Consider the following 27,161-nt stretch of genomic DNA (forward strand, 5'->3'; position numbering starts at 1 on the left):
ATACGGCTTCTGAAAACATTAACATTCATTTCACTTTTAGGAAACACCAACTTTTGTCCGCTATAATACGGAGAGAAGCCTCCCTGCGCGAGCTCCAGCTCTGCGCGTGCGCAGAGCGACCTCCGCCGCCCGCTCCTGATTAGGAACCTCCAAACGTTGGTTCCTTGCTGTCTAGTGGCAGCTTCCGCCGGGCAGCTTTTACCGGAGCACGGAAAGGGCGGGCCACGCAGTTCAGAATGGAGCAACTGCGGGTCCTGAAGCGCGGGCTGCAGCAGGTCACCGGCCACGGCGGCCTGCGGGGCCTCCTACGGGTTTTCTTCAGGTAGGAGGCCAGAGCTAGACCCAAGGTCTCTGGGGACGGACCTCTGCTGGCGGTTTTCCTGGAAAGGGGCCCAAATCGGGTCTCTTTGGAGGTCCACGGTGCCTGTCAAGGACAACAAGTTCAGTCCCAGTGTTGAGTTCCTTGGACAGAAGTCTCTGGATCTAGCTCAGCCCCGAGTGACAGAGCTGTGACGCAGGGGTTAGGTAGCTGGTCTGCTCAGGACCGAGTCCTTGGGTGTGATGAAGCTTAGCATAGCAACCTTTCTACCCCCATGGTGACCTTGGGCAAATTTTCCTCTGCACTGTGTACAGTAAGAAGTTGAAGGAGGCGATCATGCCAGCCTGATTATCCCCATAAGCAGCAGCAAATCCAGGGAGCCATTTGGAGACTCGTAGTACACACTGAATAATCCACGGGACACTCCTAATACGAAGATGAAGTACTTTGACTCCCTGAAGGTTTTGCTAACTTAGTGTCTCTGGGTGCGGGGCTAATAGTAGATACGTGGACCGTGCTTTGAAAGTAGTGTTTTAGATGTAATCCAAGCACATCTGTTGCATTGTTCATTTTTCCCAACCTGGATACATGCTGCTGGGCCAACACAGGACTCTCCGGAGCTCTTTGCCGGAAAGTTGAGTTGTGAAAGGTGATTCATGAGCGTTGAGTGGCTAGAGCCTTCTGCTGAAGGCTTGATGTGTACAAGCAGTGAGCATCCCCAGTTTCTCCTCGTTCTTGTGGTTGACGCCGCAGTCGGTGGTACTCTCACTTTATTTCTGGTTTTGCCTTGAACAGTGAATCATTCTGAGATGCCTTTCTTTTCCCCCTGTGTACTTAAAGGGCAAATGATATAAGGCTCGGTACCTTGGTGGGGGAAGACAAATACGGAAACAAATACTACGAAGACAACAAGCAGTTTTTTGGTGAGTGCAGTATTTATATATATAAATTGGATTGGGGTTGGGATTCTGAGTCTTATCTGTGACGGCCGGCATGAGCTGATACAAAGTTACCTGGAAAGGAAAACGCAATAGGATTTAAAAGATGGGCAGAAGAGAGGGCTCAGACAGTTTGGGCACCTACCACCATACATAGTGACCTGAAATACACCCGTCAACGATGACATACCTCATCTTTCAGGAGAAGGAAGTCAAGCCATCTATCTATCAGCTCAAACTATTCTGTAGAGGTATGTAAGCCATATTTACATGGCTGCAAGCTGGTGCCCCAGAAGTTTGCATTTTGTTCTATAGCCATAATATTTTAAACACAAATGTAAAACCTCAGGCTTTGGTCAGTTTTAAAAAGTCTGAGCTGGCCATTGTGGTGCCTGTAGTCCCACAGGGCAGGGGCAAGAGACTTGCCAAGGTTTGAGGCTAGCCAGGACAGCCTGGGCTACAGAGAAACCCTACCAAGCAAAAACCAAAAACCAGATTTTTTTTATTGATGAAGCAGCCAAGGCTCAAGGAAATGTCTTCACCAAAGAGGCTTGATCTTACAACTGAAATGGCAACAGAACCCCAAGAAGATATTCTTTCTCATTGTTTTGTTGTTAGGAATTAAAGTAACTCCTTCTCCCTCTTTTTTCTTCTGTTCTCATGCTAAAATATAAATATCTTTATTTTTTTCTAGTTATTAAAATGATATGAGTGTTGTAAATATTAAAATTTGGTGTATAAAGTAAGAAGTGAAGGCTGGGGGCTGGGGATTTAGCTCAGTGGTAGAGCGCTTACCTAGGAAGCGCAAGGCCCTGGGTTCGGTCCCCAGCTCCGAAAAAAAGAACCAAAAAAAAAAAAAAAAGAAGTGAAGGCTGGGCTAAGAATATTAAGTGAAGAGAGAGAGATTGCTGAGGACCAGCTCTGTCATAGTGTAAATCTGTTGTCAAGGCCTAGTCTATGAAACCTTTCCCATGGTCCATTCCATCAACCCTGACTGTCCCCTGCCTGGTTGGATTACAGATCATGTTTAGTTGTCTGTTCTGTTTTTTTTGTGATGTGTGTTTTCTGTGCCGCTCAGTCTGATCTTGAATTCAGCTGTCCTGCCAATGGGCCTAATGGAAACTTTGAGTGCCGTGTGTGTGTGTGTGTGTGTGTGTGTGTGTGTGTGTGTGTGTGTGTACATACTATGTTGGGGGTATGTGTATATGTAGTATTTGGGGTGTGTGTGTGTATGTGTGTGTGTATGTATACATACTACATTGGGGGTATGTAATAGTTGGTGTATATATGTGTATACTATTTTGGGTGCATGTTTGTGCTTACTATGTGACGTGTGTATGCAGTATGTATAGTGTGTATGTGTATACAATATTAGGTATGTATGTGTAATATGTGATATGTGTAGTATGTGTGTACATGTGTGTGTACAATGTTGAGTGTATATGTGTAGTATGCGGGGTGTGTGTAATATGTGTGTGTGTGTGTGCTATGTTGGGTGTATGTATGATGTGTAGTGTGTGTGTAGTATGTGGACTGTGAGGATGTGTAGGCCAGAGGACAACCTTGGGTATTGTTCCTCAGGCCCCATTCACCGTCACGTTTTTCTCTTCCACTGGCCTGGAACTCACCAGTTAGACTGAGCTGACTCAGCCAGTTTGCCCTGGGGGCCCACCTGCCTCTGACTGGGTTGGTGTTAGGTGTTCTTACTGCCATGCCTGGTGTTCATCTAGTTATTCTCATTTAATGTGAGCTCAGGGGATTTAACTCGGGTCCTTGTGCTTTCAAGGTAAGCACTCGTTGGGGATTTAGCTCAGCGGTAGAGCGCTTGCCTAGCAAGCGCAAGGCCCTGGGTTCGGTCCCCAGCTCTGGAAAAAAAAAAAAAAGAATCGCACACGTCAAGGTAAGCACTCTTCGGACTACTTTTCTCTCCACCCTGAAAACGGTAGACGGGCCACCCAGCTCCTCTCACAGAGAGCTGATAAACAGTAACACAGCCATACTGTCTTATGCCATGAACTATCTACCCTTTATAAATCTCACCGGTTATAGAAGACTCCCCCATTTCCAAAGGAGCTCAGTGTTCCTTTATGGATTAGGTTATTTAGAAACCCAGAATCAGTGTGTGCTGTTTTGCGTACATTTTTGCTCTGGTCCCCAGAGAACTTTTTTTCTGGGCAGACAGGACCAGGTGTGTGGGGAGAAGCGAGAATCCTCCATGGTGAAAGGGTTGTGAGCCCAACCCCCAGCTCCATCCCTGTTCTGCTTCATAGTGCCCCAGGATGTCATCCCTCAGACACCACTGTTATATTGAACAAAACGGTACTGTCTTCCTGGTGTTATGTGCATATATTTCGAAAACTTACCTTCATTTTCACTGACTTCTCCCACTCAGGCCGTCACCGATGGGTCATATACACCACCGAAATGAATGGCAAAAACACATTCTGGGATGTGGATGGAAGCATGGTGCCTCCTGAATGGTAAGCTAAGTCAGCGCGGTATTGGACAGGGAGCATTTACTTCATGAGAGAAGAAAGGCATTTGCTAGTGAGGAGAGTCTGCTTCAGGGCACAGTGGTCAGAAGTTACAGCTTCAGTGGCTTCAGACAGCAGTCAGTCCTTTTCTCATACTCTGTGAGTCAGGGTCTCTAGGCAAACAAGATGGCTGTCTCTGTGCTGGGAGGTCTGGGGCCTCAGAATTCTAGACTCATGTGAAGAGTAAGGTTACACATCAGCTGGGGACATAGCTGAGGCTGCAGTCAGAACAGCTTCACGCCTGTGGTTCTTCAGGTGAGTGCTCGAGAAAAAACCAGCAGAAGCCATGCGGCCCTGAGACCTGGCCTTAGAAATGATAGCACGTCCATCCTCTGTGCATTGAAATGATTAGAAAGTGCTGCCCCGGGGTTGGGGATTTAGCTCAGTGGTAGAGCGCTTGCCTAGCAAGCGGAAGGCCCTGGGTTCGGTCCCCAGCTCCGAAAAAAAAAAAAAGAAAGAAAAAAAAAAAAAAGAAAGTGCTGCCCCTGTTCAGCCTGAAGGCACGTGTGTTGTGCGTGCGTGCATGTGTGTGTGTGCATGTGCTTATTTTATTTTTTGATTCTTAAATTAACAGATCTGAAAATTCCTCCCAGTTGGCCTAGAAGTTTTCATTTAAGAAAATTTAAAAACTAAAAACACAGCTAGAAATTGCTGGCGTGATCTTGGAATCCCATCTATTTAGATGGTTGTGGCAGGAGGTGACAGCCCCAGCCTGGGCAGGAGGCTGAGCAATGGCTCACTGGCCAGTGCTCACCCAGCGGGAGTGTGGGAAACAAGCAGCAGTAAATAACACCCTAGAAACCATTGCAGAACGGCAATGGCTGATGTTCTGTTTCAACTGGACCTGGTCACTAGCATAGGCTGGGGGGGGTCTGTCGAAGAGGAAATGGGTAACTATACAGTACACTCTTCAGTTCTAGACTCCTGGAAGTCAGGCATGTGGCGTTAGTGGGTGACAGGAACACCCGACCCAGGAAGTGCCGGGCCTTCCATGATCTGGAGACACACACTCCACCAGGAGAGCGGCAGCCCCACTTCACTTTGCCCCTCGGCGAGGATCCCACCAAGGCTTTCCAGATAGTAGTTTTTCTAAAGGAGTAGTATATTTATTTGTATTTCACCGTGAGAGTTCTCGGTTCTTTCTAACATTAACTTTTTCTAGCAATTTAAGTATACCCAATAAAATGTTCCGTTGTGGTGGAGACGATCTAAGTTTGCACAGCCTAGTACGGCAGGCACACCTGGCCCACACACTTTACAATCGGGTGATACGAGGAAGGCGATGAGTCTTTTGAACAGGGCTTCAATCCGTAACCTATGCTGGGCTGGAGCTCATGGTGATCCTCCTGGCTCAGCCTCCTGAGTACTAAAATAACAGATATGAGTTAATCATTTATTAATGTATCCAGCCATTTTGTTTAAATTAAATCGGCTACTTGATTAGGCATACAGTTTTCCTCGCTGTTGGGCAAGAGAACATCTTTCCTCATAAGTAGTCTTTCATGTGGGCCAGTACTTGAACTAACTGGGAACCCTAGTACCATGCAGGAAGTTACTGGTTCTTACTGGTAAGCAGCAGCAGCCAGGAGGTGATACATCCTGGCTGGCTGTGATGCTTTAAGGGGAAGAAGCTGGGTCTCTGTTAAGGTCTGAGGAGCTCTGTGGGTCTTGGGCTGCAATCTCTACAGGCCCAAGGTCAAGCATGGAAATGCTATTTTGTCACCACAGGGCAGTAGAGCTCAGTAGCAGAGCACTCGCCTAGGAAGGGCAGGGCCTGTGTTCAGTCCACAGTAACTAACTGAAGGACAGACAAGAGTCTGTTAGAGCCGCAGAAGGGACTGGGTGAGAGTTGTGTTAGAAGGTGACAGTTTCCTCCCAAGTCCGGTTGGACCGCAGGTTGGTCAGGGTGTCACAGAAGGCAGGCCATGGTTTCCCTGTTGCACTCTGCCATGTGGCTTCTAGTCTGGATTTATCCCCTTATTCATTATAACTTCTGTCAGTTCATTAAGATGTCTGCCAGGTTTCTCCTAAAAGAAGAAATTACTTAATTTCCTTCTGTAATCCATTAGCATTTTGTGAGGAATATGTTGAACTTTTATATTCCATTCATATTTTTCGATCTATTTTAGTATCAATTCCGGTTTGAATGAGTGGGTTATAAACAGTTTCTATAATTTGTTCTTTTCTTGCTTAAGTTGGGCTTGGTTTCAGTATTGGGAGCCCATTTGGAATGCCTTTTGGATGCTTTTGAAATGAGCCTCCTCGCAGTGCTCCCCTTTCCCCTTGTGGTTTCTGTCCCAGCTTTGCAGACAAGGATTTCTGTGCAGGAGATGGGTTAGGGCAGGCCATCAAGCCTGGTGCCTGTCAGGTGCATGAAATGCAGTCCAGGCCGAAGGAAACTGAAGAGCCTGAGATCAGATCTTTTTGCTGTAGCAGTTTTGCTAGACGATAAAACTTGAATGAGACCTGAAGCCTACAGGATAGCGGTCGGAGAGCCATTGAAAGTCAGTCTAAAAGGCTGGACATGAGTGTAACGAGGAGGGCATATTCCTTGGAAAAGGAACTGACTTAGTGCTGATACAAAGCTTCAGTGGTCTCCATTGTAGACCAAGCCAGCCATGGCATTCCTGTAGACAACGGCCATGACTCTTCGCTCTTCCTGTAAAGGCGGAGAGAGATGAGGAAGCCAGGGGACAGTGTTGGAAGCCAACAGGGGTCGGTTTATGAAGTTTAAGGAAAGAAGGCATTCATTTCCCAAGTGATGTAACAGTCACTTGGGAAGCAGCAGGAGCCAGAGTAGAAGCTGCAGCAACTTATCCAGAGCACGCAGCTGAGGTCACTGATGAAGGCGGCTGTGCTAAAAGAGTCAGCATAGAGCCAGCCTGATGTTGGAGAAAGATTCCTCTGCACAGGAGTGTCCTCGCCAGAGTCGAGACAGCAGTGCCTGGCCTCAGGGTTCACAGGGTGACCAATGCCGCTGATGGCTTCAGGCTAAAGTCAGTGGTGTTTGCTGTTCAAACAGCCTGTGGTGCTCTGAGGAATTGTGCTGAGACATGTGGTCTGCCAGTGAAAGGGCAAAGCAGAGGCACTGTGCCTGGTGATTTACTGCTGTGGCTGTGGAGGCCAACCGCCCACTGACTGACAACACTGACTAACTGCTCGAGGGGATGGGCGAGGGAGTTAGTGCCTACAGTCCACCAACACACACCCCTCATGGAACCGGACCGAGGAGTGACCTGACTTTCAAGACATAGTTACAAAATATGTCCAGTAGTTACAGCTACAAGATTGCTCTGACGGATGGGTGCAATTAATTGAAAACCCAGGAAGGAGTCACCATTCGGAAACCCCTGGGAACAGTGATGAGTCATGGGAGGATGTGAGATTATCAGTGTGGACTCCAGCCCTCATGAATGGCCTTGAGGGACTCAGGACCTCAGAGGGAGCGGTGACTAACCAAGTGGTCAAGGAGCAAGAGAGCTAGAGTTAGAAGTAGACGTGAGTCGCTGCTGTGACTGCATTGTGAAGTATTCCTGGATAGGGGGATGCTCGTGGGTTGAGGAAGAGAGACCTTTTGGGATGGTGTTTGCTGGCGATGGCGCTGTGAACCGTGCTGGGATAACAGCAAAGGTTCAGGGCATTTCGTCAGCTTAGTTGACAGTGCAGTAGATGGTTTGAGAGGCCTGGGTCTTCTGAGGGTAAAATGCCATCAAACAGCTCTGTGAGAATTCCTTACGGGGGACTCGACTGACAGGGCACACTTTGGTGTCATTTTTAAGTGTTCTTTTAAGAAAATGCCAGGAGCTAGAGAGCTGACTGAATGGATAAAGCACTTCTTGTGCAAGCGTCAGGGGCCGAGTTTGGATCTCCAGCACAGGCACTCAAAGTCCAGGGTGATGGTCTGTGCCTGTAGCTCCAGCATGGGAAACAGTCAGGAACGTCCCAGAGACTCACTGGCCAGACAGCCTAGCTCCAGGCTCGGTGGGACCCTGTCTCAAAAATTAACTTCTGGTCTCCACACGTACTGCTTCATGGGCACATGCACCAATGTATGTGTTCATGTAGTATACACATAGACTCAAGAAAAGGAAGAGAAATTTGCCAGGCTAGGGGTGGAGCTCAGTGGTAGAGTCCCTACAGAAGAGACAAGACTTCCACAGCAAGATGATTCAAGATGGCTAGCAACTTTTATCAATAAAGTATTACAAATTAGGGGGTATGTAGTATTAGGGGCAATACTGCTGCATATGGCCTAGAAGCCAGCATCATGTAAGCTTAACTTTTATGTGCACAGTCCACCAGAAGGCTTCTCGTGACTCACTGCCACTTTCCTTAGCCTGCTGCGGAACCCACACTGTCTCAGGACATTCCTCTAGTGGCTTTATATCCCCTTTCTTGTTTCCTGCCTCACACCACACATTATATCCCCATCTCCCCAAGCCTACATCAGTGTCTTTTCATTACTATACCCGCTGGGTTATTCTTTGTGTTTCAAGCGCTCCCATGCTGGTCCCCCAGTAGACTCCCACCTCCCATGTGGACGTCCTCCTTACACCAGTTTGCCTCCAATACACACACGTGGTTGCTCTGTTCTTAAGGGCACCCCTCTTAGCATGAATTTTCTGATTCACCTTGCTGGGCTAGGTGCCAGCTTGGGCCCACCTTTTTTAAATTATTTTTTTATGTTAACATATAGAATGATGAGTCCCACTGATGTTCTCATCCATATCTGTAATAATGTTTGGTCATATCTTTCCTCTCAGCGTGGCCTCACTTTATGGCTTTTGTATTCTGGTTGCTGTGTAGATTCAGGGAAGAGGGTAAGGCATAGTTAGGCTAATGCCTTAAGGAAGCGCCGTGCAGTGAGTTGTCTGGCAGGAGGTGACAGCTGCCAGACCAGCATGCTAGTGACCCAAGCTGAAGATTAGGGTTGTGTTGGTTGTCAGTCACGGGCACCAGTTATGAAGCAGCTTAACACAGCAGACAAGGGCTCACACACACTCTTTGTTAGCAGTTGGGTGTTTCCCGAGAGCCTCTGCTCCGGGCCTTCCCAGAGCTACGGCGGAGGTGCCATCCGGAGCTGTAGCCTTTGCTTGGGAAGGCTACACTGCCACAGTGCCAGGGGTCCCTTTTGCACAGGGACAACCCAATAGTTTCCAAGAGAAAGCAAGTCCTCTCTAGGTGGAAGCCAGGCTTGTTAGGGGTAAGCCAACTGGTCTCACCCCTACTCTAACAGTGGGCATTGCACAAGGGGCAGATCCAGAGAAGTAGTCAGGAGGCCTGGTGCAGTGAGCCGAGTAAACCTCTCTCTCCAGAGCTGCCTTTTCACTGGAGTGTATCACAGCAACAGGAAGCAAAACTAAGACATGTGCAAAACTTAAATTAAAAGGGTAAAGAAATGTTCACTAAGGAGCTCTGTGTGGTGGCACATATCTGTAGTTCCAGCGCTCCATAGGCTGAGAGAAGCATAGAAAATTTGAGGCCAGCCTATACTGTGGAGCAAGACTTTGTCTCAAACAACAGCAGCCTGCCCTGAACATTTGCTCACTTTAAAATCCAGATTACCTGTTCTGTGGTCGTCGTTGTTGCTGTTGTTGTCATCGTTGTGGTTGTGGTTGTTGTTGTGTCTTTGACCTGATCACTGGTGATAGAGTTCCCAGGTAGGGAAGGCAGAAGAAGGCTTGGTAGCCAGGGTTCTCTTTTGTAGGCAGAGGGGGCTCTGGAGAGTAACGTTGAGAACGCTCAGGATAGAGTGTGAGGCTAGAGACAGGATCTCAAGTTTGGCTAGTGTACTATGTAATATAAAAGAAAACGGCCTTGGTGACATGCCTTGCTCACTGCTCTGGAGACCAGGTAAGAATGTGCTGTCTGCATCGTTAGGAAATTGAGCTCCGATTGGTAAGCTGCATGCGGCGGCTTGAAGGAATCATAAAAGCTTACCCGTTAGGTGTGCTTGGGCTTGCCTCAGTGCTGGTGTGCATGGAAATGCCGTGTTCCCTGCGGGGATGGGAGTCGTGCTGTGCCGTGTCTGTAGAGATGTTGGCTGTGGAGGAGCAGGAAGCTTTAATCACAGGCCAGCTCCTGCACCTGCTGGATACGGCTCATCTCCTGGAGTGTGTGCTGTGTCCTCTGGGAGTAAGGGAACACAGCTCCTGATAGCTGGGTGAGCTGTTGCTTCACGAATGACTGCAGAGCTCACGGAGAGGAACCTGTGATGCTGCCCAGCTGGCAGGTGGCGGTTCTGCCCTCTGCTCTGAATGGGCACGAGCCAGGGAGGCCTGTGCTAGCCTCCCAGCTTGTTCTGCAGCTGCACAATGTCCTGGGGACAGGTTTTCTTCCAAGGCATTGGTGATTTTTGTTAGAATCAGACATCTTTAGTCTCTTGTCAGTTTCCCTTACTCTTCCTTAATCCTGTGGGGGGGCAAGTTCACTTTATGGATCCTGTCTTTGCTTTGAACAAGTAGGAGAGTGCTTGCGTGTGTGTGTGTGTGTGTGTGTGTGTGTGTGCGCGTGCGCGCGCGCGCGCATGTGTGGTGGGTATCTTGGAAGGGCACTGGGCTGCATGGGCCTTAAAAGTAAAATGTTGAGTAAAAGTAAAGTGTCTGTGACCCCGCACAGCACTCTGCCCACAGACTCTTGTAACTGCTATTCAACGAGGGCCCTCTGCATGTCTGGCACCGGTGCTGCGTCCCTGTGAGGAGTGAAGTACACATGGCCTCTGGGAGTTTACCCACCTAATGAATACAACTGGGTAGAGTCATACGACTCTACAGTTCTTTAAGATTAGAATTTTTTAATATTTGTATTACTTTAAATGCTTATATAGAATAATGTCAAAGTATTTACTTAAGTAAATACTACATATTTTATGCCACTTTTATTTCCTCTCACTCTTATTGTTAAGTTACCCATCATCTCCTATCTTGGTAGTAATGCACAAATGTCTGTTTTTGTCGGGTGTGCTAGTTAGCCTGAACATAGACTTGCTTACATAACGACCGGGGAAATAGTGAGTAGCTACATAAAACTTGGCAGGGTTGAAATGTTACTGAGTGTGGAGAATAAAAGCATTGTTTTCTCTTAGTAGAAGTAGACTTACCGTCTGTGATTTGATGTGTTGGAACCCTGACTTGCTTGAAAATTGTAGTGTAATGGCTTGCTTGGATTTTCCCTGCAGCATGTAAGCCAGGTCTCCACTTGGTGGCACCTTCTGTTCATTTTTAGCTAACGTGTCTTTTTCCTCAGTGTAGAACACTTATGTCTCCTTATATTCTGAAATCTCTCTCAATCTCCCTTCCTCCCTCCCTCCCTCCGTCCCTCCCTCCCTCTCTCCCTCCTTCCCTCCCTCCCTCATTTTCGGATGGGGTTTTTGTTTGTTTAAGAACAAAGTCATAGAAAGGATTGTGTGGTGGAGGTGGGGTGGACAGAGAGGACTCAAGCGCTTCACTGGATCGGGCTTGGCTGTCGGTACCAAAGTGCTGAGTGAGGCCGTTCAGACATGGGAAGGATGCAGCGGGTCGTGGTGGTCCGTGCCCGCATGCTCAGTAGTAGGGAGGTTGGGGAGCGGAAGCAGGAGTTGCAGGCTGGCCTGGACTGCACACCACCAGCCTGTGCTGCATGGTGCCTTGTACTAGGGAGACAAGGAGACAGGGACGATAGAAGAAAAAAAGGAGGGTGGGAGAGGGAGAGGTAGGGTGGCAGGTGGCTCAGCATAGAGCATTTGTGTTCCCTGTACAAGGCCCTGAGGTCAATCTGGAGCTCCGCAAAGACACAAAACAAAGCCTGATTGCACAGTGTAACTGTTAGAGAAACCTTGGGAACCCAGAGGAACTTGGTGCCACCTTCAGATTCCCTCACCCGGACCACAGATACGGGTCAGCTTTTGTAGAAAAGAATGTGTTCTTGAGAGGGTGGGGTCCTGCTGTGCTGCAAAGCCTGGTTCTGAACTCGTAGGCTTAGGGGATCCTCCTGCCTCAACCTCGTGGGTGGCTGCTGCCTCTGTCCCCTAAGAATCCCAGTGGAGAGAAGAGATGGTAGTTTATTGTCACATCCTCTGTAGAAGAATGTTTGTGATTATAAATTATAAGCATTTGTATTTGTGACATATGCATATAATTTGCTTTTTCCTCCCCCACTGACAGACATTTCCTGCATCTCAGTGACATTCTGCCTGTCAGTTAGTGTTCCAGTAGCTGGGGGCTTTGGTACAATGGCAATTTGTATTTAAAATTAACATCCCATTTATTGCAGCTGTAAATCTTAAACTGTAGTTCTTCTTAAGCCTCGAGGCTTAGCTCATAAGCAGAATAACAAGATTAGTAAATTGAATACTTTCTGCATAAAAATAAAGAATAATCATTTTCTTTTGTTCCTTGATGGATGTTTGATAAACGCTAATGGAAAGGATTAAATCCTCTAAGCAGTTATATCTATTTACACATTTAGTTCATTATATTATTTTAAGCATCTTAGGTTACATCTATAAATTTAACATATTTAATTTTTCTCAGTTCTTCAAATGCCCAGTGAATAGAGTATCAAGCCAGTGTTCTAATCACATAAGCAATTCTTTTTACCCAAGCCAGAAACTTCAGGGTCGTTTCGACTCTTCCTTCTCTAGCATCTGCCAACTGCTTTTCTCTGCCTTGCTTCCTCTTAAGCTATCATTAACGTGTCGCCCTCAGCGTTCACCGTTCTGCCTCCACACGGGCTTCATTGATATCATGTCCACCCACCCTTTTGTCCCCCTCCCCTGCTCCCTTTTTAGAATTGTGTTATTTGTGACAGTGGGGTGCTGTGAGGTAGGAGAGGGGTGTATGTCACAGCGCGTAGATGGGGCCAGAGAACGAGTTTGTGAGGTTGGTTCTCTCCCTCCATCTTCACGTGCATTCTAGGATCCCACTCAGGTCCCAGGTTTTCTGGCACAGCTTCTGCAGCCGAGCCGTGTCGGCAACCCGCTGCTTCTCTCCTCTCCGAGCACGTCTGACTGCTCCCAGGGACCTACTCCAGGCCACATGTGCCCTTCTTGCCTTCTCTAACAGCAGTCCCAATGGTCGGACTACATTCTCGTGGCCCGCTCCTGCCGCTGTCTGCGCTGTGGGGCTTTGTGATTGGTGTTTTGGTTTGTTTTGTTTTGTTTTTAAAGATTTTATTTATTCATCTTATATATGTAAGTACACTGTGGCTGTCCTCAGACACACCAGAGGAGGGCATCAGATCCCATTACAGATGGTTGTGAGCCACCATGTGGTTGCTGGGATTTGAACTCAGGACCTCTGGGAGAGCAGTCAGTGCTCTTAACCACTGAGCCATCTCTCCAGCCCCGTGATTGGTTTTTTGTCTTTGGTTTTTACTTCCTGTGCTGAGGATGGATTTGGAGTCTGTGTGCAGGTCGTACTGTGCCGCTGAGCTATCCTGAGCCCATAATAAAGTCCGAGGGGTAGTGTCTTCGCTCTGGTTCCACTGCGGTGGTTTGTGTTGTATCTGGAGGCTTTGCTTATTATTTTAATTGACTGAATTTTCAGAATCAAGTCTGGGCGCTCGGGCATATGAGACAAGCACTCATCACAGGGCTCTACGCCAGCCCGCTCGCTCTTTCCTTTTTCTGCCACCTCCTGTGGGCCTACTGTGTGGGCCTCCTAGTGAGAAAACACTTCCCATGACCTATCTTGGTCTACAAGGCTCCTATGGTCTCCGTGTGCTCCAGCCCTGTACACTGTCGTGTGTTTCCCTGGGGCCTTGTTGACTGTTTATTCTTAAACTGTGAGCACAATTCCATGTGAGCTGTTCCTGTAGCCTCCATGGCGCACATGTTTTCTTTAGTAAGTGTTGCTTCCCAGACTGCCCTGTAGGGAAGAGGCCTGCACTCCTCACTGCCTCCCTACTGACCTCTGCCTCAGCCAAGTGTTTTTGTTTTAATTTTCTCTTTTCTTGAAAATAGAGTCTTTTCTCATATAACATATCCTGATTACAGTTTCCTTTCTCTCTCCTCCGTGCTCCTCCCTACTTTCCTTTCTGTCTCTCATTAGAAAACAAACAGGTTTCTCAATAGAATAAGATAAAACAGAAACTAACACAACAGAATAGGGCAAAACAAACAGAAGAAAAAGAGCACAAGACACAGAGACCCAGTTGTTTGCACACTCAGGAGTCCCATCAAAACACCAACTAGAAGCCATAATATATATTCAAAGGGCTGTATTTGTATTTCTGGGTCTGAATTACCTCACTCAGAATGATTTTTTTTCTACTTCAAAAAAATATGAAATCATGAAATTCCCGGCAGATGCTTAGCATTTGTTGTGTATTTTCATTCCTCGTGTTATTCTTCAAATACCATTCTAAAACGGCTTCTTACATATAGTCGCTTCAGATAAATGTTTGTTGAATGGAGGTAGATGTATTTTCTTTGAAGCAATCATTTTTAGATACAATTGTCATTTGAGTACTTAATGCAGAAAACCCACTTCTTTGTGTTTTTCTTCGTTATTTTTATTTTACGTGTATAACTGATTTGCCTGCATGTATGTGAGTGCCCCTTCTAACTTGGAGGCTAGAAGAGGGTGCCTTATTCCCTGGGTTACAGACAGTCATGAGTCTCCATGTGGATGCTGGGAACAGGATGGGGTCCTCTGCCACACCAAGAGGCCCTCTCACCCGCTGAGCCATCTCTCCAGTGCTCCTCTGCCCCATACTTTTTTGAGACAGGGTCTCACGTGGAAGCCTGGCTTGCCTGGAACTAACTGTACAGACTGCCAGGGACTGGCAGATCACCAGCCACTGCCTCTGCCCGCCTGTCCTCTGGTAAACCCATGTACCACTACACCTTAAAATCACACTAAGAGATCGTGTTCTAAGAAACTATAGACTGAATGATTAGATTTTTTTTTTCCCTACCGTTTTAAAAAATATACTGGTTCTGTCATGTGGCTGAGTCTGGCCAGCCACTCACCACCATCCTCCTGCTTCAGTCCCATAAATGCTGGGATGACAGGTGTGTGCCACCAGCTCTGTTTTGATTTTGTTTTTGATACAAGGTTTCATGGAGCCCAGGCTGGTCCTAAGCTTGCTTTGCAATCCAAAGCTGGCACTGGACTAGCAACCCTTCTGCCTGTAAGCCCCCATGCTGGGGTTACAGGAATCCAAACAAGATTCTTATATTTTCAAAGAAAGGTTAATGAAATTTCCTATACCTGGGATATAGAAATAAGCTAGGGTTTTTCTTTTAAAACAAGGAACCATTCATATTGCCAATATCCAGAATATATAAAAAAAATCTTTATTGTATCCATAGGTTATCATGACTATGATTATTCTGGATATATTACAAGTAGTAAATTACATAAATAAATATTTTCAACAATTTCCGTGTGACTGTTATGAAAGGCATTGCATGGTAGAAATGGCCTAGGAAAGCATTCATTAAGACAGACTAAGAGAAACTGTCTACCACTAAAACATCTGCGTGCTTTAAATGAAGTAATGCTGTTTTAAATGCACTATAAGCTAGATGAAATGAGACTGGAGGTCATTAGAATCTATTTATAATTTCCAAGTAGGACAGAAGACTTGGGTAGGATTTATAAGCCATTTCCTGAATTGGTTTGATAAACAGTATGTCTCTTTAATATACTTGACTTTTTCTTAAGTAATATCTTTGCTTTGGAAAATAAGAAAGGAAACAAACAGCCCATTATCCCGTCAGATGAAACAGTAACTACTAACATTGATAACCTGTCATGCTGATCTCCTTTTCTATGTGCATAAATCCATTTGGCCTCATTCTTTAACATTTTAAGTTTTTGATTTTATTCATTTTTATGTGCATTTGTGCATCCATGAATTTGTGCACCAGATGCATGCAGGAGCCTGCTGAGGCCAGAAGGGGCATCAGACCCCGTGCAACTGGTGCCAAACCCACCAGATGGGTGCTGGGAACCAGACCTGCTTCCTCATCAAGAATAATGAGTTCTCTTTTTTTTTTTTTTTTCTTTTTTTTTGGAGCTGGGGACCGAACCCAGGGCCTTGCACTTTCTAGGCAAGCGCTCTACCACTGAGCTAAATCCCCAACCCCAATAATGAGTTTTCTTAACCACGGAGCCATAAATCCAAGTCCAAAATGTCATTTTTAGGGGTGTGTGTGGGTATCTACCTGACAGCCAGATAGGCAGCCATGTATATGGGTGTCTGTAGAAGCCAGAATAGAGCGTCAGATGCCCTGTAGCTGGGGTTATGATGTGAACTCTGTGTGTGCGTGCGTGTATGTGTGTGTGTGTGTGTGTGTGGCAGGGGCTGGGGGGGGGTGTTGCTAGAGGAACTGAATTTCCCTGTTTTGATAATCACTGTCTTTGCTCTGCCACTCTGGACAAACCAAGTAAAGTCTGTGCACTGGGTCTCCCGCTAATTAAAGTGGAGGTATTATCTCCAATTTATTAATTATCCAGTGAATTAATGGTTTTTAAATGTTTAGAAAAATGCCCATAATTTACAAATGCTATTTAAGAATTGTTTAAAAAATTAACCAAACAACCTGCTTTTATTTTTTTTTTTAATTAACTTGAGTATTTCTTATATACATTTCGAGTGTTATTCCCTTTCCCGGTTTCCGGGCAAACATACCCCTCCCCCCTCCCCTTCCTTATGGGTGTTCCCCGCCCAACCCTCCCCCCATTGCCGCCCTCCCCCCATAGACTAGTTCACTGGGGGTTCAGTCTTAGCAGGACCCAGGGCTTCCCCTTCCACTGGTGCTCTTACTAGGATATTCATTGCTACCTATGGGGTCAGAGTCCAGGGTCAGTCCATGTATAGTCTTTAGGTAGTGGCTTAGTCCCTGGAAGCTCTGGTTGCTTGGCATTGTTGTACTTTTGGGGTCTCGAGCCCCTTCAAGCTCTTCCAGTTCTTTCTCTGATTCCTTCAGTAGGGGACCTATTCTCAGTTCAGTGGTTTGCTGCTGGCATTCGCCTCTGTATTTGCTGTATTCTGGCTGTGTCTCTCAGGAGAGATCTACAGCCGGCTCCTGTCGGTCTGCACTTCTTTGCTTCATCCATCTTGTCTAATTGGGTGGCTGTATATGTATGGGCCACATGTGGGGCAGGCTCTGAATGGGTGTTCCTTCAGTCTCTGTTTTAATCTTTGCCTCTCCCTTTCCTGCCAAGGGTATTCTTTTTCCTCATTTAAAGAAGGAGTGAAGCATTCACATTTTGATCATCCGTCTTGAGTTTCGTTTGTTCTAGGGATCTAGGGTAATTCAAGCATTTGGGCTAATAGCCACTTATCAATGAGTGCATACCATGTATGTCTTTCTGTGATTGGGTTAGCTCACTCAGGATGATATTTTCCAGTTCCAACCATTTGCCTACGAATTTCATAAACTCGTTGTTTTTGATAGCTGAGTAATATTCCATTGTGTAGATGTACCACATTTTCTGTATCCATTCCTCTGTTGAAGGGCATCTGGGTTCTTTCCATTTTCTGGCTATTATAAATAAGGCTGCGATGAACATAGTGGAACACGTGTCTCTTTTATATGTTGAGGCATCTTTTGGGTATATGCCCAAGAGAGGTATAGCTGGATCCTCAGGCAGTTCAATGTCCAATTTTCTGAGGAACCTCCAGACTGATTTCCAGAATGTTTTTACCAGTCTGCAATCCCACCAACAATAGAGGAGTGTTCCTCTTTCTCCACATCCTCGCCAGCATCTGCTGTCACCTGAGTTTTTGATCTTAGCCATTCTCACTGGTGTGAGGTGAAATCTCAGGGTTGTTTTGATTTGCATTTCCCTTATGACTAAAGATGTTGAACATTTCTTTAGGTGTTTCTCAGCCATTCAGCATTCCTCAGCTGTGAATTCTTTGTTTAGCTCTGAACCCCATTTTTTAATAGGGTTATTTGTTTCCCTGCGGTCTAACTTCTTGAGTTCTTTGTATATTTTGGATATAAGGCCTCTATCTGTTGTAGGATTGGTAAAGATCTTTTCCCAATCTGTTGGTTGCCGTTTTGTCCTAACCACAGTGTCCTTTGCCTTACAGAAGCTTTGCAGTTTTATGAGATCCCATTTGTCGATTCTTGATCTTAGAGCATAAGCCATTGGTGTTTTGTTCAGGAAATTTTTTCCAGTGCCCATGTGTTCCAGATGCTTCCCTAGTTTTTCTTCTATTAGTTTGAGTGTGTCTGGTTTGATGTGGAGGTCCTTGATCCACTTGGACTTAAGCTTTGTACAGGGTGATAAGGATGGATCGATCTGCATTCTTCTACATGTTGCCCTCCAGTTGAACCAGCACCATTTGCTGAAAATGCTATCTTTTTTCCATTGGATGGTTTTGGCTCCTTTGTCAAAAATCAAGTGACCATAGGTGTGTGGGTTCATTTCTGGGTCTTCAATTCTATTCCATTGGTCTATCTGTCTGTCTCTGTACCAATACCATGCAGTTTTTATCACTATTGCTCTGTAATACTGCTTGAGTTCAGGGATAGTGATTCCCCCTGAAGTCCTTTTATTGTTGAGGATAGCTTTAGCTATCCTGGGTTTTTTGTTATTCCAGATGAATTTGCAAATTGTTCTGTCTAACTCTTTGAAGAATTGGATTGGTATTTTGATGGGGATTGCATTGAATCTGTAGATTGCTTTTGGTAAAATGGCCATTTTTACTATATTAATCCTGCCAATCCATGAGCATGGGAGATCTTTCCATCTTCTGAGGTCTTCTTCAATTTCTTTCCTCAGTGTCTTGAAGTTCTTATTGTACAGATCTTTTACTTGCTTGGTTAAAGTCACACCGAGGTACTTTATATTATTTGGGTCTATTATGAAGGGTGTCGTTTCCCTAATTTCTTTCTCGGCTTGTTTCTCTTTTGTATAGAGGAAGGCAACTGATTTATTTGAGTTAATTTTATACCCAGCCACTTTGCTGAAGTTGTTTATCAGCTTTAGTAGTTCTCTGGTTGAACTTTTGGGATCACTTAAATATACTATCATATCATCTGCAAATAGTGATATTTTGACTTCTTCTTTTCCGATCTGTATCCCCTTGATCTCCTTTTGTTGTCTGATTGCTCTGGCTAGAACTTCAAGAACTATATTGAATAAGTAGGGAGAGAGTGGGCAGCCTTGTCTAGTCCCTGATTTTAGTGGGATTGCTTCAAGTTTCTCTCCATTTAGTTTAATGTTAGCAACTGGTTTGCTGTATATGGCTTTTACTATGTTTAGGTATGGGCCTTGAATTCCTATTCTTTCCAGGACTTTTATCATGAAGGGGTGTTGAATTTTGTCAAATGCTTTCTCAGCATCTAATGAAATGATCATGTGGTTCTGTTCTTTCAGTTTGTTTATATAATGGATCACGTTGATGGTTTTCCGTATATTAAACCATCCCTGCATGCCTGGGATGAAGCCTACTTGGTCATGGTGGATGATTGTTTTGATGTGCTCTTGAATTCGATTTGCCAGAATTTTATTGAGTATTTTTGCGTCGATATTCATAAGGGAAATTGGTCTGAAGTTCTCTTTCTTTGTTGTGTCTTTGTGTGGTTTAGGTATAAGAGTAATTGTGGCTTCGTAGAAGGAATTCGGTAGGGCTCCATCTGTTTCAATTTTGTGGAATAGTTTGGATAATATTGGTATGAGGTCTTCTATGAAGGTTTGATAGAATTCTGCACTAAACCCGTCTGGACCTGGGCTCTTTTTGGTTGGGAGACCTTTAATGACTGCTTCTATTTCCTTAGGAGTTATGGGGTTGTTTAACTGGTTTATCTGTTCCTGATTTAACTTCGATACCTGGTATCTGTCTAGGAAATTGTCCATTTCCTGAAGATTTTCAAATTTTGTTGAATATAGGTTTTTATAGTAAGATCTGATGATTTTTTGAATTTCCTCTGAATCTGTAGTTATGTCTCCCTTTTCATTTCTGATTTTGTTAATTTGGACGCACTCTCTGTGTCCTCTCGTTAGTCTGGCTAAGGGTTTATCTATCTTGTTGATTTTCTCAAAGAACCAACTTTTGGTTCTGTTGATTCTTTCTATGGTCCTTTTTGTTTCTACTTGGTTGATTTCAGCTCTGAGTTTGATTATTTCCTGCCTTCTACTCCTCCTGGGTGTATTTGCTTCTTTTTGTTCTAGAGCTTTTAGGTGTGCTGTCAAGCTGCTGACATATGCTCTTTCCTGTTTCTTTCTGCAGGCACTCAGCGCTATGAGTTTTCCTCTTAGCACAGCTTTCATTGTGTCCCATAAGTTTGGGTAGGTTGTATCTTCATTTTCATTAAATTCTAAAAAGTTTTTAATTTCTTTCTTTATTTCTTCCTTGACCAGGTTATCATTGAGTAGAGCATTGTTCAATTTCCACGTATATGTGGGCATTCTTCCCTTATTGTTATTGAAGACCAGTTTTAGGCCGTGGTGGTCCGATAGCACGCATGGGATTATTTCTATCTTTCTGTACCTGTTGAGGCCCGTTTTTTGACCAATTATATGATCAATTTTGGAGAAAGTACCATGAGGAGCTGAGAAGAAGGTATATCCTTTTGCTTTAGGATAGAATGTTCTATAAATATCCGTTAAGTCCATTTGGCTCATGACTTCTCTTAGTCTGTCGACATCACTGTTTAATTTCTGTTTCCATGATCTGTCCATTGATGAGAGTGGGGTGTTGAAATCTCCCACTATTATTGTGTGAGGTGCAATGTGTGTTTTGAGCTTTAGTAAGGTTTCTTTTACGTATGTAGGTGCCCTTGTATTTGGGGCATAGATATTTAGGATTGAGAGTTCATCTTGGTGGATTTTTCCTTTGATGAATATGAAGTGTCCTTCCTTATCTTTTTTGATGACTTTTAGTTGGAAATTGATTTTATTTGATATTAGAATGGCTACTCCAGCTTGCTTCTTCTGACCATTTGCTTGGAAAGTTGTTTTCCAGCCTTTCACTCTGAGGTAGTGTCTGTCTTTGTCTCTGAGGTGTGTTTCCTGTAGGCAGCAGAATGCAGGGTCCTCGTTGCGTATCCAGTTTGTTAATCTATGTCTTTTTATTGGGGAGTTGAGGCCATTGATATTGAGAGATATTAAGGAATAGTGATTATTGTTTCCCTTTATATTCATATTTGGATGTGAGGTTATGTTTGTGTGCTTTCATTCTCTTTGTTTTGTTGCCAAGACGATTAGTTTCTTGCTTCTTCTAGGGTATAGCTTGCCTCCTTATGTTGGGCTTTACCCTTTATTATCCTTTGTAGTGCTGGATTTGTAGAAAGATATTGTGTAAATTTGGTTTTGTCATGGAATATCTTGGTTTCTCCATCAATGTTAATTGAGAGTTTTGCTGGATACAGTAACCTGGGCTGGCATTTGTGTTCTCTTAGGGTCTGTATGACATCTGCCCAGGATCTTCTGGCCTTCATAGTTTCTGGCGAGAAGTCTGGTGTGATTCTGATAGGTCTGCCTTTATATGTTACTTGACCTTTTTCCCTTACTGCTTTTAATATTCTTTCTTTATTTTGTGCGTTTGGTGTTTTGACAATTATGTGACGGGAGGTGTTTCTTTTCTGGTCCAATCTATTTGGAGTTCTGTAGGCTTCTTGTATGCCTATGGGTATCTCTTTTTTTAGGTTAGGGAAGTTTTCTTCTATGATTTTGTTGAAGATATTTACTGGTCCTTTGAGCTGGGAGTCTTCACTCTCTTCTATACCTATTATTCTTAGGTTTGATCTTCTCATTGAGTCCTGGATTTCCTGTATGTTTTGGACCAGTAGCTTTTTCCGCTTTACATTATCTTTGACAGTTGAGTCAATGATTTCTATGGAATCTTCTGCTCCTGAGATTCTCTCTTCCATCTCTTGTATTCTGTTGGTGAAGCTTGTATCTACAGCTCCTTGTCTTTTCTTTTGGTTTTCTATATCCAGGGTTGTTTCCATGTGTTCTTTCTTGATTGCTTCTATTTCCATTTTTAATTCCTTCAACTGTTTGATTGTGTTTTCCTGGAATTCTTTCAGGGATTTTTGCGATTCCTCTCTGTAGGCTTCTACTTGTTTATTAATGTTTTCCTGTGTTTCCCTAAGTGTGTTCATGTCTTTCTTGAAGTCCTCCAGCATCATGATCAAATATGATTTTGAAACTAGATCTTGCTTTTCTGGTGTGTTTGGATATTCCATGTTTGTTTTGGTGGGAGAATTGGGCTCCGATGACGGCATGTAGTCTTGGTTTCTGTTGCTTGGGTTCCTGCGCTTGCCTCTCGCCATCAGATTATCTCTAGTGTTACTTTGTTCTGCTATTTCTGACAGTGGCTAGACTGTCCTATAAGCCTCTGTGTCAGGAGTGCTGTAGACCTGTTTTCCTCTCTTTCAGTCAGTTATGGGGACAGAGTGTTCTGCTTTCGGGCGTGTAGTTTTTCCTCTCTACAGGTCTTCAGCTGTTCCTGTGGGCCTGTGTCTTGAGTTCACCAGGCAGCTTTCTTGCAGCAGAAAATTTGGTCTTACCTGTGGTCCTGAGGCTCAAGTTCGCTCGTGGGGTGCTGCCCAGGGGCTCTCTGCAGCGGCAGCAACCAGGAAGACCTGTGCCGCCCCTTCCGGGAGCTTCAGTGCACCAGGGTTCCAGATGGTCTTTGGCTTTTTCCTCTGGTGTCCGAGATGTGTGTGCAGGGAGCAGTCTCTTCTGGTTTCCCAGGCTTGTCTGCCTCTCTGAAGGTTTAGCTCTCCCTCCCACGGGATTTGGGTGCAGAGAACTGTTTATCCGGTCTGTTTCCTTCAGGGTCCGGCGGTGTCTCTGGCAGGGGTCCTGGGCCCTCCCCCACGGGAGCCCAGAGGCCTTATACAGTTTCCTCTTGGGCCAGGGTTGTGGGCAGGGGTGAGCAGAGTTGGTGGTCTCTTCCACTCTGCAGCCTCAGGAGTGCCCACCTGACCAGGCGGTTGGGTCTCTCTCTCACCGGGTCTGGGAGCAGAGAGCTGCTGCGGGCCAGGATCCGCGGGTGTGGGACTTCCTGGTAAACACAGAACGTGCCCGGTCCTAGAGAAATTCTGCTTCCGTGTGTCCCAAGCTCACCAGGCAGCTTTCTTGCAGCAGAAAATTTGGTCTTACCTGTGGTCCCGAGGCTCAGGTTCGCTCGTGGGGTGCTGCCCAGGGGCTCTCTGCAGCGGCAGCAACCAGGAAGCACAACCTGCTTTTAAACCTTAAACTGTGTCGTGTTTTATCGAGTGATGTCTATACTGTAATTTATAGTGAGTTTAGTCCGGTGGCTTCCTCGTGCATAATTTAAGAATTCCCTTTTATTCTTGGCTTTGTTCTTTCCATTTTCTCGCTACTATGCTACTATAAATAAAGCTGTGATAAACAACCTCCTCGTACATGAGCAGCAGCCCAGGTGGCCTCCTCTCTTTCTTTTTTTTTTTTTTTTTGGAGCTGGGGACCGAACCCAGGGCCTTGTGCCTGCTAGGCAAACACTCTACCACTGAGCTAAATCCCCAACCCCAGGCCTCCTCTCTTTCAATTAGCAATAATCACTTCTTGGATAAACCTCATTGGCTACGATACTGCCACTGCGCAAAGCTTGGCCTCCTCTCTTCAAGGCAGATATCTACAAGGAGGAGGGTTGAATAGAGCACACATGGCCTGTACAGTTTGGAAGAAGCCTTGTATTTCTGTCAAAGTCTGTCTGATTTAAACATCTTATGATTCCAGTGAGTATTTTAAATAAACTACATTTACTATGACGTTTTAGATGCTTATTATCTCTCTCAAGTACTTGTCTTAGAAGACATTACCTCTTGGTATTTCTAAGTACTCTGACACTATCTGGAATTTTTAAACTTAATTTCCTTTTTTAAACGAACCCATCTTAGCAATAAGTAGAGACTTTTGCTTTCCCCAGTGGTGTGACCAGCCAGCCCTTCCCCTGGCTGACTTGCGCCTGCCGGGCCTGGGAGTCTTGCTGTCTGCTGTGCTTCTGTCCCAGTCTCTGTACCTGTTTGTGACTTGACATTTGATATCTGTTAGTGGCAGTCTTCCCGGCCGTTCCCAGCATCCACAGTTGTCTTGGGTGGCCATCCAGCTGATTTTAGAATGACATCATCTAACTCTGAGGGAGAACCTATTGGGGACATAATTCAGGAGCACTGGAGAAGTAGTAATGCCTATGTTATCAAGCTTGGAGTTGGCCATCTTGTAAAACCATATTTGAGTTTTCAAACTTTCTATCAGCTTGTGTTGGGTAGCTGGGGTGGGCAGGATTAAAGTAACCGTTGCTTGTTATCTTTGTGGCCATTCTGTTGATACACCAGTATATTTGAGAATTGATTTTTTCCTTAGTGTTACATCTTTTCATTAGAATTCTCTTTTTGCTGTTGTAACTTTTCTGCTTTTTGCCAGTGTTCTTATTTGTGGCCTTAGGGACCCTGCCAAGGTTTTTCAGTGTCTAGGTAACATCAGTCACCAATTTTGTAGACAGGGCTCTTAGAACGTGGCGTCTTTAAGTCATTTGAATAAGTATGACCCGTAATTAAAAATACTTTGCAAATAAAATATTTTGGTGTAGAAAAGCTACCATATAAGAGCTACCATTTTCCCCTTTTATTTAATAATCATACGAAAAAAGAAGGGTTGCATTTTTAGCCTGGTAGGCTATAAACATTTCATTTCTTTGTATCCATTTGTAACAATTAGTGTGTGTATGTGTATGTGTGTGTATGCGTGTGTATGCGTGTGCGTGGGCTCGCGCACACACATGTTTTAGGTTTTGAGTTTTTGACAGGGTTACACTCTGTAGACCAGGCTTGTCTCAAATTCCCAGAGGTCGGTGTGCCTCAGCCTCCCCGGTGCTGGGACTAAGGGTGCTCTCCACACATCCAGCGGATTGCTGCTTGCTTATCTCCTGAGGCTTGCCTGTATCCTTGCAAGGATTTCAGCTTTTATAAATTGCAATAAAAATGATCTTTTTCTTGCATTTTCTGTGAACTCTTCAATTTCTCACTTAGGTAACCAAACAGGCATTTGCCAGCCCTGGACTGTGGTTTCTTAAATACCATTTTAACCTTCAGCAGTCTCAAAAGCAATTAATTGAAAAAAGGTTTTCTTTATGACTTAGACTGACTCAGTGAGGTGAAAGCCGGCTCTTTCCACCGTGTCTTCAGGCCACATAAGGAAAGCCTTGGGGTGTAACAGGCTTTGACAGCTAATCTCTCAAGGATCGACAGAGCCGTCTCACAGCCAGCAGCTGCCAGCGGCTCCACACTTTGTTGCTTGTCCCGGCTTGTATGTCCCGGTCACTAGAGTAATCCTGTGGCTTTAGTGCCTAGGTTCTCAACCGAAGGTTGTGACCCCTTTGGGGGTTGAACAACCCTTTTACAGAGGTCACCTAAGACCACCAGAAAACACAGATGTTTACATTAAGATTCACAGCAGTAGAGCAGTTACGGTTATGGTAGAAAGCATGTTATGGTTGGGGGCACCACAGCACGAGGAGCTGCATTAAAGGGTGGTGCAGCATTGGGAGGCTGAGAAGCACTGCTCCGGAGGACGGAGGGTAGACATCAATCCAGCTTGAACAGGCTTCTTCATTCTTCACTGTTCACCACTCATGATAGAATTATTAGACTGAAATAGGGGTTGAAATATATAAATCTTGTTTTACTGGTTTTAGCCAGCTGCTCATCTGAGCCCATCAATCCTGCTAGCATCTGGTCCCAGCTAGCGATGTGCTCAGCTTCTGTTTGCTTGTTGAAGTAAAGCCTTTTCTCTTCTCGACTCGTGGCTCTTTCTCCCCTCAGGGCTCCAGGGTCTTGAGAGATCTGATGTGATGGCTTCTCCCTCTCCCTCCTCTCGTCCTCGTGTAGATGCTCTGCTTGGCTTCTGCTGCTTTTCTGTCTCTTGAACTTGCTTTCTTATTCCTGGGCTCTTCCATTGCTACTCCATGTTGAGCCAGGTTCTTAAAGTGTTGGTGGCAATAAACACCTTTACCTGCTGATGCGTGTCTCTGCCCTGCTGGAAATCTAATTAGATATCCTTTGAAGCCAAAATACTTAGGAATTTCAAGCTACGGTTTTATGTATCTGTTTGTTTGAGACAGGGTTTTGCTAACGTAGCCCAGACTAGTCTAGAATTCCATCCTCCTACTTCTGCCTCACCACCGCAGGATAACAAACACGCCACCATGCCCACATTAATGTTGAACCTCTGAGTAACGGGGAAACTTTTTCTCATTTTGTTTGAACATCGGTGATGTTCTAACCTAGGTCTCATCCATGCCTGACCCTGTCTCTACTCCTAAGCTACACCCTCAGCTCTGGAAATTGTATTCTTACTCCATTCACATGTGAACACTTTCAGAGCCCCCCTCATTTTTACAATGCATTCTGAGTCTCAGCATCTTCAGTAATGGCATAGTGAGTATTGTCTAAGAAAATAAAGACAATTGCAAAACAACAAGGTGACTATACTCATTTTTAAAAGCTAACAACTACTACTTGCTGTCCAGTATCGACTGGTTTTCTTGTCTGACAGGACAGTTCATTTTAAAGGACGAATGTGGAGTATTTTGAGCAATGTTGTAACACTTACATAGTTTTTTTGTTATAACTGTGCAACACACACACACACACACACACACACACACACACACACACACACACACACAGCTAAAAAACTAGACAAGTATTCTTGCACCAGTCCCTCGATTTAGTATTTTTAATACGAGTTGTTTTTCTGTGGTGTTCAGCCTCCAGGTTGAGTTGAAGACATGTGTAGAAACCGTTTTCTCCAGCAGGACCCTCATGGATTTCAAACTGAGGCTTTGTGAGCCAGAGTAACCTGAATATTAAATATTCAGAACGAGCCCTTAAATCCTCACACTAACTTATGCTAGGTATAATCGACTGCAGAGTGACATCTTTACATCCAGTCAGGATCCGTGTTATTTATATGCACACTGAGTTAGAATTTTACACCAATGTTTTCTGTGTTTGTAATATGTCAAATCAAGGTGTAACTGAAAAAGGATGGCGCCTTCAATTAGAGGCGGAGTAACAATGATGGTGGGGAGGCAGCAGGTGCTGAGCGCCCATCTGGGCAGGGATTCTGCGTACTCTGCTGCAGGCTGACTTTGACCGTAGCTCACATTTCTCTCTTCAGGCACCGCTGGCTTCACTGCATGACTGACGACCCTCCAACAACAAAACCACTGACTGCTCGTAAGTTCATTTGGACAAACCATAAGTTCAATGTGAGTGCTACTCCAGAGCAATACGTCCCTTACTCCACCACCAGGAAGAAGATCCAAGAATGGGTGCCACCCTCGACACCTTACAAGTGACAACGGTGAACGCTGTTCCTAGCACTTCCGGGCTAGTGCAGGACTGTCCTTAGCTGACCATGAGCTTGATTAAAATTGCTTGACCCAGCA

The 27,161-nt window shown here is 45.0% G+C and overlaps 1 protein-coding gene and 1 pseudogene across 1 annotated transcript; one reads left to right on the top strand and one right to left on the bottom strand.

The window, feature by feature from the left end:
• The first annotated feature begins 214 nt into the window (after nucleotides 1-214).
• Nucleotides 215-27,161, top strand: Ndufa12 (NADH:ubiquinone oxidoreductase subunit A12). Its single transcript, NM_001106781.2, is given in 4 exon segments — nucleotides 215-322; nucleotides 1,160-1,242; nucleotides 3,650-3,737; nucleotides 26,891-27,161. Coding segments are annotated over 4 exon segments (438 nt in total). The 5' UTR covers nucleotides 215-236; the 3' UTR covers nucleotides 27,072-27,161.
• On the bottom strand, nucleotides 23,248-23,316 carry LOC134479957 (U4 spliceosomal RNA; annotated as a pseudogene).

Source organism: Rattus norvegicus, chromosome 7 (genome assembly GCF_021556685.1).
Source record: "Rattus norvegicus strain SHRSP/BbbUtx chromosome 7, alternate assembly SHRSP_T2T, whole genome shotgun sequence".
Lineage (NCBI taxonomy): Eukaryota > Metazoa > Chordata > Mammalia > Rodentia > Muridae > Rattus > Rattus norvegicus.